At 48.4% G+C, this 18,778-nt stretch overlaps 1 protein-coding gene across 1 annotated transcript in view; it reads left to right on the forward strand.

The window, feature by feature from the left end:
• LOC127580931 (cilia- and flagella-associated protein 45-like) overlaps positions 1–18,559 on the forward strand; it is a 36,797-nt gene extending 18,238 nt beyond the window's left edge. The window contains exons 9-12 of the mRNA XM_052034908.1: positions 5,864–5,977; positions 13,709–13,902; positions 17,721–17,945; positions 18,424–18,559. Coding sequence (XP_051890868.1) covers positions 5,864–5,977; positions 13,709–13,902; positions 17,721–17,945; positions 18,424–18,490 — 600 coding nt within the window. The 3' untranslated portion in view covers positions 18,491–18,559. The remainder of the gene's footprint in view (positions 1–5,863; positions 5,978–13,708; positions 13,903–17,720; positions 17,946–18,423) is intronic.
• Positions 18,560–18,778: the final 219 nt, after the last annotated feature.

Here is an 18,778-nt window from a genome sequence, read left to right on the forward strand (position 1 = left end):
CTGTCGAGAAATGTACATCCTGTTATTCACAGGGAGCTTCCTGGGGGCATCTTACTGGAGCCCAAGTTTAAGAGTAAACCATCTTCAGAATCAGAAGCAGGTTTATTATCACTGTCTTATGTGACATGAAATTTGTTGTTTTGCAGCAGCAGTACAGTACAAAGGCATAAAATTACTATAAATTACAAAATAAGTAAATAGTATGAGAAAAAAGGAACAATGAGGTAGTGTTAATACACACAAAATGCTGGAGGAACTCAGCAGGTCAGGCAACATCTATGGAGGGAAATAAACAGTCAACGTTTCGGGCCGAGGTCCTTCATCTGGACTGGAAAGGAAGAGGGCAGAAGCCGGAATAGGAAGGTCAGGGGAGGGGGAGCAGCACACGCAGGTGATAGGTGACAGGTGAGTCCAGGTGATAGGCGAGTGCAGGTAAGGTGGGGGGGGGGGAAGGTAGGTGGGTGGGGGAGGAGATATAAGAAGCTGAGAGGTGATGGGTGGAAGAGGCAAAGGGCTGAAGAAGAAGGAATCTGGTAGGAGAGGGCAGTGGACCATGGAATAAAGGGAAGGAGGTGGGGAATTAGATGGGCAGGTCATAAGGGTGGGAGAAGGAGAAGGAGAACAGGGGAGTGGGCCACAGGAATTAGGGAAGACAAAGAAGTGGGGTGGGGAGGAAGAGGGGAAAAAAAAGGAGGGGAGAGAAAGGAAAGAAGGGAAAGGGAGGGGAGGGGAGGGGTTACCAGAAGTTCAAGAAATCGATGTTGAGGTCGTCAGATTGGAGACTCCCAAGGTGGAATATGAGGTGTTGTTCTTCCAACCTGTGTCTGGCCTCAACGTGGCAGTAGAGGAGGCTGTGGACAGACATGTCAGTATGGAGAGTGGGATGTGAAATTGAAGCGGGCGGCCACTGGGAGATCCTGGCTGTTGCGGCGGACGGAGTGAAGGTGCTCGACAAAGCGGTCACCGATGTAGAGGAGGCCGCACCGGGAGCACCGGATGAAATAAATGACCCTCAGATTCACAGGTGAAGTGCTGCCTCACCTGAGGGGGCTGTCCAGTCCCCTGAAGGGTGGTGAGGGAGGAGGTGTAGGGACAGGTGCAGCACTAGCTGCGGTTGTAGGGATGTGCCGGGAGGGTTATCAGTGAGGAGGGACAAATGGACAAGGGAGTCACACAGAGAGCAGTCCCCGTGGAAGTGGGGGGGCTGCGTAGAGGGGGGCGAGGGGAAGATGTGACTTGTGGCTGGATCCAGTTGGAGGTAGCAAAAGTTGCGGAGAATGGCGTGTTGGATGCAGAGGCTCATGGGGTGGTAGGTGAGGACAAGGGAACCCTGTCCCCGTTTTTTCGGGGGTGGGGGTGGGGGGGGGAGGAATAGGGTGAGGGCAGACGTGTGGGAAATGGAGGAGATGCAGGGTGAGGGCTTCATTGATGGTGGTGGAAGGGAAACCCCAGTTTCTGATGTCCTGGAATGGAAAGCCTCATCGTGGGAATAGATGCGGTGGAGGGGGAGGAACTGGGAGAAGGAGATGGCATCCTTACAAGTGACAGGGTGGGAAGAGGTAGTGTTCAAGGGTTCATGGACCGTTTAGAAATCTGATGACAGAGGTGAAGAAGCTGTTCCTGAATTGTTGAGTGTGGGTCTTCAAGCTCCTGTACTTCCTCCCTGATGGTAGTAACGAGAAGAGCATGTCCTGGATGGTGAGGGTCCTTAATGATGGATGCAGCTTTCTTGAGGTACTGCCTCTTGAAGCTATCCACAATGGTGGGGAGGGTTGTACCCATGATGGAGCTGGCTGAGGCTGCAACCCTCTGCAGCCTCCTGCGGTCCTGTGGATTGGAGCCTCTGTACCAGGAGGTGATGCAACCAGTCAGCATGCTCTCCACTGTACATCTATAGAAACTCGCAAGAGTCTTTGGTGACCTACCAAATCTCAAATTCCTAACGAGGTAGAGCCACTGGCGTTCCTTTTTCATGATTGCATCAATGTGTTGGATCCAGGACAGATCCCTCAGAGATGTTGACGCCCAGGAACTTGAAGCTGCTCACCCTTTCCGCCGCTGACCCCTCAATAAGGACTGGTGCGTGTTCTCACAACTTCCCCTTCCTGAAGTTCGCAATCAATTCCTTGGTCTTGCTGACATTGAGTGTGAGGTTGTTGTCGTGACACCACTCAGCCTGCTGATGGACCTCACTCCTGTACGCCTCCTCGTTGCCATCTGAGATTTTACCGACAACAGTGCTGTCACCTGCAAATCTATAAATGGCATTTGAGCTGTGCTGAGCCGCACAGTCACGAGTGTAGAGAGAGTAGACCAGCGTGCTAAGCACACATCCTTGCGGTGCGCCTGTGTTGATTGTCAGTGAAAAGGAGATGTTATCACTATTCTTCCTTTGAAAGCATGCGTAAAAGACATTGAACTCATCGTGGAGTGAAGCAACACTGCATTTATTCTGTTAGGTTTCGCCTGATGGCATGCAAACCCTGCCAACAGCTATCATGCATCGATTGTGTGGCTAATTTCACACAGGATTGCGTTTTTGCTCTGACGTTTTTGATCTGGACTTCTTGTAGGGTTCTGCATTGCCGGTCTTGAACGCCACAGATCGAGCCCTCGGCAGACTGCAGATCTCCTGGTTCATCCAGGCCTTCTGATTTGGGAAAACTCGGTATGTTCTCAAAGGCACACACTCATCCACGTAGGTCTTGATGAAGCTGGTGACAACCGTAGCATATTCATTCAGATCTGAAGACGAATCCCTGAATTTGGTCCAGTCCACCGATTCAAAACAGTCCTGTAAATGCTTGTTGGATTCCTCCACATTATCTTCAGTTATTGAACTCCTGAGTAGCTGATCCAAACTGTCCTATACCGGTCTTCATATTCAGAAACATCCTCTGAAGCCTTTTGTTTGCAATCGACCACTTTCCTCCAATCGATCTGCATTGGAGCCTGTTCTTTCAGCCATCTCTTAATTGCATTCCAACCACCCCCTAGGTCCTGTCTGTCATCTCCCATGCCGTCATTGATTCTCTCATTCAACTGAAGACAACATAGTGGCCAAGATTTGGAGGCCATCATATGGATGCAGTTAATATATGTTCTTGACTTGTTGAAGTTCAGTCCAAGTCCTTAAGTTTCCTTTTTTAGGATGTGGAATTTCTCTGGACCATTTGTCAATTTTTTCTGGGTCCAGTGGTTGATAGTAAACCTCTTGCTCCTTTCATAATCTCCATTCTCATTTTTGCGTGCTTTGATTGCCTTCGTTATTATTGGGGCAAGCCGTGACGTGGCTGCCAGACCAATTGCTGTCATCATCACTTGAGTCACCAGAGGTTTCTGCTGAGTTAGTGTTATATTCATTCTGCAGTGCCGTACAGTTCCAAAGTTGGCGCTGTTGCTGGGGTCTGTTCTGTGCCGTGCCCCTGAAAGGACCGCCCACTGAAAGTCCTGACTCTTATACATTGAAGCTGATTCAGTCTGCACTGGAGGTCCCCACATTTTGTATTAAGCTGGTTACATTTATCACTTTATTTTCTCACTCATTCAGTTAATGCAGAAAGTTTTTCTTTGGACTTTTTACTGTCTTTATTATACTGTTCCTTCAGCATGTTGCACAATTCTTCCTTCTTCCCCAATTGTTCAGTTAGTTTATTTGCTTGCTCAGTCGATTCACCATGTGCTCACTTTAGTTCACACACTAGATTATTTACCTCGGCACACTCATGCTTAGATTCATCTACTTGGCTCCTGAGCTCAGCATGCTCACCCTTAAATCCACTTATTTGGCTTCTCAGCTCCACACGCTCACACTTTCCCAGTTCTGTTAATACTGCGATCGTCCAGCCAGTTTTTGCCTTTCCCGACCACATTTTCTGAATCTTATTCCATATCTTCCCGACATCACTCAGAAGCCAATTTTCACTCAACCCGGCATCAATAGCACATTTCTTCCAGATTGTTTTGTTAATCACATCAAATTCGTGTACTTTATTCAAGTAAACCCCCAGTTATCAGTTCTCTCTCAGTTGGAGACACTGTGGTTTGTTTCTCAACTCTGGCCATTGTTTCAGTTCAATCTCAATGAATACTCTTCACTTAGATGTCAATCACAGTTATCAATAGGGTTTCAACCCGAAATATTTCAAATAGCAAGGTAAAATAGTTTTCTTCTCACTCTTAAACTTCCTTCAGATGGTGTACTGAAGCAGAATCTGATGATTTCCCCAATGATTCAGAAATGGAAGATGCTCTTACCTCCTGTCTGTCTGAGGAATTTTCAAACTCTGTTTCTCATAAACATCCTGCCAACTACACCAAAATTGTCAGATCTGGTTATTTTCAAATCTGCAGGTTCTTTCAGGAGTCCAAGAATGAGTTGAAAACAACGTGGTGCTTGGTACTCCTTTGCTAACAATAGTCCAGTGGGGAAACCTAGTAGATACCTGTGGCAAAACCAACCAATGGCAAAACACATATTCACCTGATGGATGAACCAATGAGCTTGGAAGTGGCCATTCCTTGTGCAGCCACCTGAGGTGTATTAAACACCATACATGTTAAGAAAAATTACTTAAAACAGTTGAATCCAACATGCTCCTCCACTTCCCTTGACCGTACCTGCAGTCTTCAGTCTCTGCCTATATGTCGGGAGTAGAAGTACAGCCAAGTGATCGGATTTGCCAAAGTGTGGGCACGGGATGGCACAGTAAATGTTCTTGATGGCAGTGTAGCAGTGATTGAGTGTGTTGGCTCCTCTGGTTCTGCAGGTGACATGTTGGTGGTAGTTTGTCATAGACTTCTTCAAGCTGGCCTGGTTGAAGTCCCCCGTGATGATCGGAAAGGTGCCAGGGTGCGTTGTCTCATGACTGCTGATCAGTGCTCAGCTCCTCCAGTGCCAGCTTGATGTTTGCAGGGGGTGCAATGTACACCGTTACCAGGATGACGGTGGAGAACTCCCTTGGCAGGTGGAATGGACGACACCTGACCGCCAGATGTTCCAGGTCGGGGGGAGCAGGACTGGGACAGAACTGCCACATCTGTGCTCCATGATGAGTTAATCATGAAGCAAACGCCGCCGCCTCTGTCTTTACCTGATGCCGCCGTCCGGTCCATGTGGTGGATGGTGAAGCCTCGGGACTTCACCATCATTGCATTGTTCAGTGCAGGAATGCCGTCACAAGCTGCTGCTGTTGAGAAATGTACATCCTATTATTCACAGGGAGCTTCCTGAGCTGCACCCTACCAGAGTCTAAGAGTAAACCTCCTTCACCCAGCGGCTCCGACTGACGTGGGCCAGGTGGTGGGGCTGGGGATGGACCTTACATGTGCAAGACGAGATTGTATCAATCCCTGGCAGCCCCAACCCCACAATCCTCCCTCCCTATCTACCTCCCCCTACAGTCCTCCCGCAAGCAGCCACCAGCCTTCTAACATATCACACATGTTTTTCTTCTGCTCCAAGAATAAAGTATTTTCCCCTCCTCTTCTTCACTAGCACAAATTGCTGCAAACCAGTCTCAGTCTCTGGATTGCAACTCACTGAATGCCAGCAGCCTGCACACTGAGTGCATATTGTTGCCTCCAGCCTTCCAATCGGTCAACCAACTCACTGCAGGTCCTGTGTTGACATGAGAGAATAGGAGCTTCACTCTGTGTCTGACCCGTGCCCTGGGAGTGTGTGATGGGATAGTGTAGAGGGAGCTTCACTCTGTGCCTGACCCGTGCCCTGGGAGTGTGTGATGGGACAGTGTAGAGGGAGCTTCACTCTGTGTCTGACCCGTGCCCTGAGAGTGTGTGATGGGACAGTGTAGAGGCAGCTTCACTCTGTGTCTACTCCTCTCCCTTCTTGTTCCCTTGCTAGAAAAGAGAAGCTGAATTTGAGGAGTTGCAGAAGCGTTTGAGACGAGAGAAAGCAATAGAGGTTGCTCGCCTCCAGGCTCTGCAGGAACGTGCACACGATGTCAAGGCTGAGCAGGTTAGTGTAATATCAGCACAAAAATCAACTTTCATCCAATTAAAACAGCAATCTTCCCAAGAGACAGAGGAAATATGCCCAGCAATGTGTACATCTGAGCCTTGCAGATAGCTATTATGTCCACTGATCAGCGAAGCACGTGTAGAAATATGGACTGAGAGACACCAGTAAGTGTACAGACATTCCCCTGAGAGAGAACTGAGAGACACCAGTCAGTGTATCCCAGCGGGGGAGTCATTAAAAGACACCAGTCAGTGTATAGATATCCCCTGAGAAAGAGGAACTGACAGACATCAGTCAATAAACAGATATCCCGCTGAGAGAGAGCGACTGAGAGACACCGGTCAGTGTACAGATATCCCACTGAGATAGAGGGACTGAGAGACACCGGTCAGTGTACAGGTACCCCCCTGAGAGAGAGGGACTGAGAGACACCGATCAGTGTACAGATAAACCAGCAAGAGAACAATCAACCCCAACAGGACCACCCATCAATTGTCTTGACGAAGCCCTTCTATTATCCCTGTATAAATGTTGTGTCCTCGAAAATTCACCTCTACATCTCAAGCAACTTTCTGTAGCTCCAAAATCTGGATTGGCATGATCATTTTATTTCCTATAATCAGTTTTATTGCTATTTACATTCCTCACCCTAATCGTACCCTTCGAAACCACAACCTGCGAGATTTTATCAATTAAAGCTGGCATGAAAATCAGTCACTGTACAGATGTGGCCTGCCTTCTGAAACTCTACAGTCCGACTTTTATCAGAGATCTGTTTATTTGTTTATGATGTCAACTTATTAGCTATTGAGACATTTATGTTTCTCTGTCCCTGAAATTTCTTAACTAATTGTAACAATTTGACAACCTCCTCTTGAGTCCAAACTGATTAAACCCCACCTCTCTCCTCCTTTCTTACGGATGTACTTTCGTCATTATTATTAGCTTCAAGCCCTGCAGCTGCTGCCGTTTTCACATTTTGAACCTCAGGATGTCTATGTATCTCATGCTGACCTAACCTTATTTTAGAAGCAAACTCCATATAGCAACTCTCACACTTAAATCTTATACCAACTCCCTCCCCGTTGTTAACAATATCCACATCAGTAACACCACCAGCACTGGTACAATGAGGATAACGGTGGGCAATTGTGTCATATTTCCCTGGCTTTCCTCATGTATCACATACAATACTGCTTACCACATCAGGGTGGTCTCTTTTGAAATATTTCCTGAAGGCATTAAATGCTATAAATCCCTCACCACATAACTCACGTGAAATTCTGGCACCTGGATATTTAACCACTATCTTTCACAAATCCAGACTACCCCCAACTTCTCCGTTACCTGCTTATGCCACTCCATCCAAAACCACAATCTCACCATCCCTGACATTACTCAGACCCTTCACATTGTCAACAGTCTCAAAACTATCAACATCAATAAATCTGGGACTACTCCCAACACACCCACTACTACTGTTACTCCCGATATTACTACTATCTTTATTAAACACATTAAGATCACTAAAATAAAAACACTGAGAGACATCAGTCAGTGTACAGAAATCCACTGGGAGACACCGGTGCACAGATGTGCCCGTGAGGGAGATGGACTGAGAGACAACAGTCAGCATACAAATAACCTTTGAGGGAGTGAGGGACTGAGAGGCACCAATCAACATACAGCTATCATCCTTTGAAAGAGGGAGTGAGAGACACCAGTCACCGTACAGACATCCCCCTGCAAGACAGGGACTGGGAGACATTAGTCAGTGAACAGATATCCCCCTGAGGGAGAGGAACTGAGAAATACGTTTCACTGTACAGATATCCTGCTGAGCGACAGAAGGACTGAGGGACATCAGTCAGTGTACAGATAAACCAACAAGTGGACAATTAACTGCAGGGAGTTGTGGACACAGCTCAGCACATCAGAAAAGCAGCCTCTCCTCCATAGACACTATCTATACTTCTCGCTGCCTCGGTAAAGCAGCCAACATAATCAAAGACCCCACCCACCCCAGAAATTGTCTCTCCTGTCCCCTCCCATCAGGCAGAGGATACAAGAGCCTGAAAGAACGTATTACCAGGCTCAAGGACAACTTCTGTCCAACTGTTATAACACTATTGAACGGTCCCCTGGTACAATAAGACAGACACTTGACCTCACAATCTACCTTGTCATGGCCCTGAACATTACTGTCTGCCTGCACTGCACTTTCTCTGTAAATATAACACCATATTCTGCATTCTGTTATTGATTTTCACTTGTACTACTTTGATGTACCGATGTGATGAAATGATCTGTATGGGTGGCATGCAAAACAAAGTTCTTCACTGTACCTCGGTACCAGTGACAATAATAAACTAATTTCCCAACCCCAACAGGACCACCCATCATTTGTCTTGTCAAAGCTCTTCTATTATCCCTGTACAAATGTTGCGTCCTCAAATATTTATCTTTACACCTGAAGAATCTTTTTCTTGCTCCAAAATATGGATCTGCTTGAGCATTTTGTATCCAATTACCAGTTTTATTCCTATTTACATTCCCACCCTAACCGCACCCTTCAAAACCATCACCTGTGAGATTTTATCGATCAAACCAGAAAGGATTTTCAAGTAGTTGCATCAATGTCATCAGCCAATATAACAGCTCTTTGACCAAGTGAGCTAAACAGATTCCGTTAAACCTATCATTTCCATTAACACCACGAGTTACATTGACAGGATCATACTCCTCTACCTTCATACGATACACACTGTCACATAGACTACACGTATTATAACAATAATTCTAACCTTTAAACCACTATCATCTCTGATTTCATCATCATTTTCAACTATGTCTTCTCTACTTCCTGACCATCATTGAGGTCCCTATTAGCCTGCCTTCTGATGAACTTTTACAATGTCAACTCATTAGCTATTAAGACACTGATGTTTCTCTGGCCCTGAAATTTCTTAACTAATTCAACAGCCTCTTCTTGAATCCCATCAGGAAGGCCTCAGGACTCTGGAAAACAGACCTAACCAGTTCCCATCTACCACCACCCTCCTCTGTCTGTCAGACCTGGTTCTCATCCTCAACAACTTCTCATTTGGCTCCTCCCACTTTCTCCAAAATAAGGGTATAGCCATGGGCACGCATTGGCCCCAGGTATACCTGCCTACGTGGAGTAATCCATGTTCCAAACCTATCCCAGCTCTTTCTCCACTGCATCGACAACTGGATCGGTGCCACTTCCGGCACCCGTGCAGAGCTCATCAACTTCATCATCTTTGCTACCAACTTCCACGCCGCCCTCAGATTCACTTGGTCCATCTCCGACACCTCTCTTCACTTTATTGATCTCTCTGTCTCCATCTTCGGAGACAGATTATCCACCGACGTCCACTACAAACCCATTGACTCCCACAGTTACCTCGACTATACCTCGTCCCACCCTGTCACTTGCAAGGATGCCATTCCCCTTTCTCAGTTCCTTTGCCTCTGCCGCCTCTGTTCTCATGATGAGGCCTTCCACACCAGGACATCCGAGGCGTCCTCCTTTTGCAGAAAAAAGGGATCCCCCCCACCTGCTGTTGATGGAGCCCTCACCTGCATCTCATCTATTTCCCGCACTTCTGCTCTTACCCCATTTTCCCCCCACCACCCCCAAGGCAGTCTCCCTAGTTCACATCTACCATCCCACCAGCCTACGCATCCACATATATCATTCTTTGCAACTTCCACCATCTACAACAGGATCCCCCCATCAGGCACTTCTTTCCGTCCCCTCCCCCTTCCACTTTCCACAAGGATCACCCTCTCCATGACTCCCTCATCCACTCATCCCTCCCCACCAATCCCCCTCCCTCCCCAGGCACTCGCCCCTGTAACCACACTAAGCGTTACACCTGCCCCTGCACCTCCTCCCTCGTCATCAACCAGAGTGCTAAACAGCCCTTTCGGTCTTTCACATGTGAATTCCACAGTGTTATTTATTGCATCCAGTGCTCCCATTGTGCCCTCCTCTACATGTGTGAGATCGGTTGCAGTATGGGGGAATCGCTTGGCCAAGCACCTTAGCTCCGTCCACGGTGCCACCCAGGATCTCCCGGTGGCCAGCATTTTAATTCCACTTCCCATTCCCACACCAGCATGTCTGTCCACGGCCTGCTCCACTGCCAGATTGATGCTAAACACAAATTAGAGGAACAGCACCTCATATTTTACCTGGGCAGTCTCCAACCTGGCAGCCTGAACACTGAATTCTCAAATTTCCGGTAACCACTCCCTCTCTGTCCCTTTTCTTCTTTTTTCTTTTCACTCTCTCCTCTTGATCCAACTGGCCCCCCTTCACCCTCAGACCCGTCACATTGTCAACTGTCTCAAAATTATCTGTATCAACATCAATAAATCTGGGACTCTACCTAACGAACCCACTGCTGCTATGACTCCTAATATTACTAGTACTTCAATTTGTGATCACTAAAATAGAAACACTGAGAGACATCAGTCAGTGTATGGAAATCCACTGAGAGAGGAACTGAGAGACACCAGTGTACAGATATGCCCCTGAGGGAGATGGACTGAGAGACACCAGTCAGCATACAGATAACCTTTGAGGGAGCAAGGGTCTGAGAGATGCCAGTCAGTGTACAGATATCCCCCTGGGAGAGAGGGACTGACAGACACCAGTAAGTGTACAGATATCCCCCGGGAGAGAGGAACTGACAGACGCCAGTCAGTGTACAGATATGCCCCTGAGGGAGAGGAACTGAGAAATATGTTTCACTGTACAGATATCCTGCTGAGTGAGAGAAGGACTGAGGGACATCAGTCAGTGTACAGATGAACCAACAAGTGGACAATAAACTACAGGGAGTTGTGGACACAGCTCAGCACATCAGAAAAGCAGCCTCTCCTCCACAGACCTGAATGCAATTCTCGCTGCCTCGGTAAAGCAGCCAGCATAATCAAAGACCCCACCCACCCCAGAAATTGTCTCTCCTGTCCCCTCCCATCGGGCAGAGGATACAAGAGCCTGAAAGAACGTACCACCAGGCTCAAGGACAACTTCTGTCCCACTGTTATAACACTATTGAACGGTCTCACAATCTACCTTGTCATGGCCCTGAACATTATTGTCTGCCTGCACTGCACTTTCTCTGTAACTGTAACACTATATTCTGCATTCTGTTATTGCTTTTCACTTGTACTACTTTGATGTACCGATGTGATGAAATGATCTGTATGGATGGCATGCAAAAGTTCTTCACTGTACCTCGGTACCAGTGACAATAATAAACTAATTTCCCAACCCCAACAGAACCACCCATCATTTGTCTTGTCAAAGCTCTTCTGTTATCCCTGTATAAATGTTGTGTCCTCAAATATTTATCTTTACACTTGGAGAATCTTTTTCTTGCTCCAAAATATGGATCTGCTTGAGCATTTTGTATCCAATTACCAGTTTTATTCCTATTTACATTCCCACCCTAACCGCACCCTTCAAAACCATCACCTGCGAGATTTTATCAGTCAAAGTAAACAGGATTTTCTACTTTCATTACTTTCATCAGCCAATATAACAACTCATAGGATTCATAATGTCACATAGTCTACATATATTAGCGCTTACAATATTATTTACAAAAATAACTTCAACAACAATTCCCTTGTTGTGACCTCGCATCTTATTGCACTGCACTTTCTCTGTAGCTGAGACACTTTACTCTGTACTGTTATTGTTTTTACCTGTACTACATCAATGCACTCTATACTAACCCAATGTAACTGCACTGTGTGATGAATTGACCTGTATGATTGGTTTGTAAGACAAGTTTTTCACTGTACCTCGGTACAAGTGACAATAATAAACCAATACCAACCTTTAAACCACTATCATCTCTGATTTCACCATCATTTTCAGCCATGTCTTCTCTACTTCCTGACCATCATTGAGGTCCCTATTAGCCTGCCTTCTAATGAACTTTTGCAATGTCAACTCAATAGCTATTAAGACACTGATGTTTCTCTGGCCCTGAAATTTCTTAACTAATTGAACAACCTCTTCTTGAATCCCATCAGGAAGGCCCCAAGACTCTGTTTCTTCCTGGAAAACACACCTAAGCAGTTCCCCTCTACCACCAACCTCCTCTGTCTGGCAGAACTTGTGCTTACCCCCAACAATTTCTCATTTGGCTCCTCCCACTTTGTCCAAAATAAAGGTATAGCCATGGGCACTTGCATGGTCCCCAGTCATGCCTGCCTTTTCGTCGGCTACGTGGAGTAACCTGGCAGCATGAACACTGAATTCTCAAACTTTCGGTAACCACTGTCCCTTTTCCCCTTTTTTCTTTTCTGTCTCCTGTTGATCCACTGGGCCCCATCACCCTATCTCTTTTCCCTCCCCCACTCTCTCCATCTGCCCATCACCCACTCACTGGTTCACTTCCCCTCCTCCCTCGATTTAATGTCCCATTGTCCACTCCAGTCATTTTCCATCATCTTCAGTCCTTTGTCACATCCACCTATCACCTCCCAGCTTCTGCAACCTTCCCCACTCTCCCCTCCCTCATCTGCCTTACTCCCCCCTCACCTGGATCCACCTATGACCTGCCAGCTCTTGCTCCATCCCTTCCTTCCAACTATCTCCCCTCTTTCTTTCCAGTCCAGATGAAGGGTCTCGACCTGAAATGTTGACTGTCCATTTCCCTTCCTCGATGCTGCCTGACCTGCCGAGTTCCTCCAACGTTTTTTGTGTTACTCCAGATTTCAGGCCTCTGCGGTCTCTTGCGTCTCTCTTGAGTCTAAACTGATTGAATCCCCCCTCTCTTTTCCTCCTTTCTCACAGATGTACTTTCCTATTATCATTCAGCTACTGTTGTTTTCAAATTTTGAACCTCAAGATAACCTGACACTATTTTAGAAGCAAACTCCATGTTGCAACTCTCACATTTAAATCTTATACCAGCTGCCTCCCCGTTATTAACAATATCCAGATCGGTAACACCACCAGCACTGGTACTGATTCTACAATGAGGATAATGGTCAGCAATTGTATAATATTTCCCTGCCTTCCCACACTATCACATACAGTGCTGATTACCACATCAGGATGGTGTCTTTTGAAATATTTCCTAAAAGCTTTAAGATCCCTCGCTACATAACTCTCATAAAAATCTGGTACCTGGATATTTAACCACTATCTTTCACAATTCCAGACCATATCCGTTACCTGCTTCCGCCACTCCATTCAAGACCACAATCTCACCATCCCTGATGTTCCTCAGATCCCTCACATTGTCAACCGTCTCAAAACTATCAACATCAATAAATCTGGGACTATTCCTAACACACCTGCTGCTTCTATTACTCCTAATATTACTAATACTTTAATTAAACACATGATGGTCACTAAAATAAAAACACTGAGAGACATCAAGGCACAGAAATCCCCTGAGAGAGAGTGTCTCAGAGACACCAGTCAGCATGCAAGTATCCCTTGAGGGAGAGAGGGACTGAGAGACTCCAATCAGTGTTCAGGTATTACCCTTAGAGGCTGTGTGAGGGACACCAGAAACTGTACAGATATCCCCTGAAAGGGAGAGGGACTGAGAGACATCTGTCAATTACAGAACTTCCCTGAGAGAGAGGGACTGAGGCACCCGTCCTCATCCAAACTATTTCTTGGCCTACGAAGTGCCTCTGATCTACAGCTGTGTCTGTGTTTCACAGGATGCGCTGCGGGCCAAGCGAAGCCAGGAGGCCGCAGAGCGAGAGTGGCGGCGGAAGGAGCTGGAGGACGAGCAGAAGAAGGCCAAGCTGAACGCCGAGCTGAAGAAATCCCGGTCGACCCAAATCCAGCAGAAGCAGCACTTCCTGGCCATGCAGGCCACCAAGGAGAGGCAGGAGTTCGAGAGAGTGCTCAGGTAGGTCAGCCAGTGTCAGCCCTCTCTGCAGGCTCAGTGCGGCTCAGACTGACTTCCACAGGAGTAAGCCCGACAGCGCTGCTCACCTCTCCGTGCTGTTGCCCTCTCTCTCTCTCTCCATTGCCCAACACCGTCCCTCGTGCAGAGCCCTGTGAGTCCACGGCAGATACCCTCTCTGACTGGACTTTTCCTTGCACCTCCCTTTCTTCCCCGTCGTACCTTCATCAAAACCTCAAACCTCTGCACTCTCTGTTTCTTGAACCGTCTGCTTATGGGGACATCTTCCCTCTGCCTCCCCTCCTCAAGACAAGGAGGGTAACTCCAGCTTCAGTCCAACTTTGGAGCTGAAATCTCTCGCCTCGACGAGTGTGTCCTGAGCCTCGTATGGGGTCTTCACGTCCTTCCCCAATGCCAGCAGCCTAAACAGTGCCCATTCCCCTGCCTCTGGCCTAAATTCTGCCCCTGCCCTCTAGTTGGGTCTCCCCTCAGCCTTCCTGCCCACAGCTTCTCCAGTCTCCTCACACCCCTGGAGTCCATCACTGGAGGTCTTGTGTGGACCCTCCCCTCACCGTTGCAGCCTCTGAGCGGTGCCTGGGGTCACACTGATCCACAGGTCCACAAAGGCTCGGAGGCCTGGAGATTGTAATGTGCCAGTACCTTCCTGCACTATCCCCATATCCCTATCTATCCCCAAATCCATCTATCTCTGTCCTGAATGCCCTCAGTGACTGAGCCTCCACAGCTCCTGGGTAACACATTTCTGGGTAACATCACCCCCTTGGTGAGGAAATTTCTCCTTATTTCGGTCCTAAGTGGCCGGCCCCTTACTCAGAGACTGTGCCCCCTGGTTGTCAGTGCCCCAGCCAGGGGAACATCCTCCCTGTATCCATCTGTCATACCCTGAGAGAACTTTGTATCTTTTGGTGAAATGAGCAGCCTTGCAAACTTCCTGTGCACAGTTCCTTCATGTTATCACACCCTCCTCACAGGCCAAATGTAAGGGGAAAGTACACAGTTAATGTACAGAACTATCTTGGGGTCCAAGTCCACAGCTCAGCGAAAGTGGCCACGCCAGTAGATAGGGTGGTAAAGAAGGTGCATGGTATGCTTGTCTTTATTGGTCGAGGCATTGAGTAATTCAAATTGGCTTATTCTTGTCACATCTACAGTGAAGAACTTGTCTTGCATACCGTTCATACAGATCAATTCATTACATAATGCATCGAGGTAGGACAAGATAAAACAATAACAGAATGCAGATTAAAGTGTTACAGTTACAGAGAAAGTGCAGTGCAGGCAAACAATAAGGCTCAAGGTCATAACAAGGTAGATTGTGAGGTCCAGAGTCCATTTTATCATGCTAGGGAACCATTCAATAGTCTTATAACAGTGGGATAGAAGCTGTCCTTGAGCCTGCTGGTACATGCTTTCAGACTTTTGTGTCTTCTGCCTGATGGGAGAGGGGAAAGAGAGAAGGGAGAGTACAGATGTAAGCTGTATAAACCTTTGGTTAGGCTGCACTTGGAGTATTGTGTGCAGTTCTGGTCACCTCATCACAGGAAGCATGTGGAAGCTTTGGAAAGGGTACATGAGGTTTACCAGGATGCTGTCTGGATTAGAGGGTATGAGTTATAAGGAGAGGTTGGACAAACTTAGGTTGTTTCCTCTGGAACATCAGAGGCTGAGTGGAGACCTGGTAGACATTTATAAAATTATCGGAAACATAGATGGGGGAGACAGTCAGAATCTTTCTCCCAGTGTGGAAGTGTCAAGTACTAGAGGACATGTGTTTAAGGTGAGAGGGGGAAAGTTCTTTTACACAGAGAGTGGTGGGTGCCTGGAACGGGCTGCCAGAGGGAATGGTGGAAGAGGTTTGTGGATAGACACATAAATATGGGTCATGTACAGGCAAAAGGGAATTAGTTCAAATCGGCATCATGTTTGGTGCAGATATTGTGGGCTGAAGGGCCTGTTCCTGTGCTGTTCTGTACTATGTTCTTGCGGTGTGGTGGCCAGAACGGTGCACAGCCCTCTGCCCCTGCGTTCCTTGCCCAGGCCACTGTTGGCAAGGGTCCATTAGCACCAATAGAGCACTGCCTTTGTGGAACAAGGTGTCCTTCACCTGTAACCAAATTTGTGTCCGTTTCCCTCCCTCCCTCCACCAGACCACTGGGTGCCTGAGGTGATCCTTAGACTGCAGTCTGCAGCAGCAGAGACTGTGTCTTCCCACCTAACACCACTCCTACCTCAGCATTCCCGTCCTGATGCAGGGTTTCGAGAATTCCTTTTTCTCCACAGATGCTGCTTGACCCATTGAGTTCCTCCAGAGAATTATTTGTTGCTCCACATTCCAGCATCTGCAATCTCTTGTGTCTCAGAATCCCTGGCTTCAGAGGAGGTTGGGATGAAGAAACCTGGAGCGCTGGAGCCACCCAATGTAGGGGCTGCATGGTCCAAAACTCAACTGTACCTTGCACTGGTCCAGGCCCATCTCAGCACTTGCCACGACTGTAACCCCCTCCAGCTGCTACACCCTCCCCTATCTCTGTAACCCCCTACACCCCTCCCTATCTCTGTACCTCCCTCCACCCCTACACCCCTCTCTATCTCTGTAACCCCCCCACCCCTACACCGCTTCCTCCCTCTGTAACCCCCTCCAGCCCCTACACCCTGTTTCTATAAACAACACCCCCCGCCCATTGACCTCCACACCACCCCCCATCTCTGTAACCTCCCCCTCCGATCTCTACGCCCCTCCCTATTTCTGTAACCTCCCCTCCCACTTCCCCCAGCCCCTACATCCTATCTCTGTAAACCCCTCCAGCCTCTGAACCCCCTCCTCTGAAGGAAGGAAACGGATCGCACCTGCTGAAGTCTCCATGGATCCTCACTGTCTGCCTCTGCCTGCCTCTCAGTCTCCGGAGTCTCTCTGTGCTCCCTGTGCTACTTCAGCCCCTCCTGTGTGCCAGCGATGTTGGTCAGCTGCTGTAAATCTCTGCCTGGCCTGGAGGTGCATTGCCTCAATGCTCATTGCACCGCCGCAGGAAGCCGTACCTGTCCGGCTGGGGACTGATCTGCTCCTTACTTTTGATGTTATGACGAAGAAAAAGGTCATTCCACCCATCAGGTTCACACCAGCTCCGAGCAGAGCAATCCCATCAACCCATCCTCCACTTGATTTCTGTGTGGATCCACATCATTCTCCCTCACTTGCCCACCAGCTCCCCTTGTGGTTCTGTTGCTCTTTTGTCAACATTTGGGGTAATTTACAGTTGTCAATTAAAGTACCAGCACATCTTTGGGATGTGAGGAAACCAGAGCAGCCGAGGGAACCCGGCAGACACACAGGGAACGTTCAAACTCCACAAAGACAGCACCTGAGGTCAGGATTGAACCCAGGTTTCTGGAGCCGTGAGGGAGTGGCTGTAACCGTGCACTCACTGCTCCGCGCTGGTGGAGGAGGCGAAATGAATGCTTAGCGAGAGCCATCTGACTCATTCTCTCTCCCCCCCGCACACCTCTCTCTAACCCTCTCATCTCTCTCTCCCCCCCTTCCCCCCCCCCTTTCTTCTAACTGGCCCCTCTCTCTAAATCCCTTCTCTCTTTCTCTCTCTGCCTCTTTCTACCCCCGTCTCTCTACCCCCCCCACCCCCATCTGTCTCCCTCTACCTTCATCACTATACCCTTCTCACTCTCTTGCTCTCTCTCTCTCTCCACCCACTCTCTCTCCCCAATTTCTCTACACCCCTCTCCACCTCTCTCCTCTCTCTCTCCCGTTCATGCTCTCCTCGCTCTCTCCCTCTTTCTCGGCCGTGTAGGGTGCAGGAGGAGCAGATGGCGAAGGAGCAGAAGGAGGAAGGGGAGAAGAGACACGGCAGGACCAAGTTTGCCAATGATCTGAGGGAGCAGATCCGGGAAAAGGAGCAGAAGCAGATTGCAGAGAGAGCTGCCTTCTTTGAGGAAGGCAAGCGTCTGAAGGACGAAGCTCACCAGCGCCGGGTCCGCCTCGACCAAATCAAGAGGAAGAAGCTGGAAGAGCTGAGGTCAGCCCGGGGGGAGGGATGGGGGGGTGGGGGGGGAGTGTGGTGCAATAGGAAGGGTTGGGTCGATGGTGACTGTGTACATTTTGTGGGCGGGGGCAACGAGAAGGGTCAGTTCCACAAGGATTGTGTACGGTGTGTGGGGGGAGGGTAATGGGAAGGGGTGGTTCCCATGGGTGAGTACATTGGGAAGGTGTGGATCCCACTGAGACTGTTACTGCTGGAGTGAATGAGCAGGGATCTGGTGCCATTGGGATTGTGCACAGTGGAAATCAGGTGTGGTGAGGGATTTGCCATCATTTGGGGTTCGGGAATTGGCAGAAAGGTTTGGAGTTGAGTCGTGGTGCTGGAGTGAGTGCACTGGGTCAGGAGGCAAGGCTGGGTGTCTGTGTCACTGCGATCGCTCCGGCCTCCCAGCCTGGTGGTGAAGGTTTCTTTTTCCTTCATTCTTCCTTCCTTTCTCTCCGACCCCCTTCCACAGATCTGTCGGACTCCCGGAGAAATACTGTCATCAAATTGAGCGTCGCTTGCAAGCTATCTCAACCTAGAGACTCACCTACGTGGGACCAAGATTTTTATTGCAGTCTTTGTGTCAAATATATAAAGAGTAAATTAACCGTCTTTGTGTCATTGTCCTTCGTAATGTCCTCTGACACCTTCTTCCACTCGCCTGGGAAGCCTGCAGCTTGCACTCGATGCACCCCATCCTGTCCCACTTAACCCTGCTCCTGCATCACTGAACCTTCAACCAGAAACCTCCAGCCAACAGCCACGGCCTCGCAACCTCATCCCTTCTGTCCCAACCACTGACCTAAGACCCCTCACATTAACACCAC

The sequence above is a fragment of the Pristis pectinata genome, chromosome 20 (assembly GCF_009764475.1).
Source record: "Pristis pectinata isolate sPriPec2 chromosome 20, sPriPec2.1.pri, whole genome shotgun sequence".
Classification (NCBI taxonomy): domain Eukaryota; kingdom Metazoa; phylum Chordata; class Chondrichthyes; order Rhinopristiformes; family Pristidae; genus Pristis; species Pristis pectinata.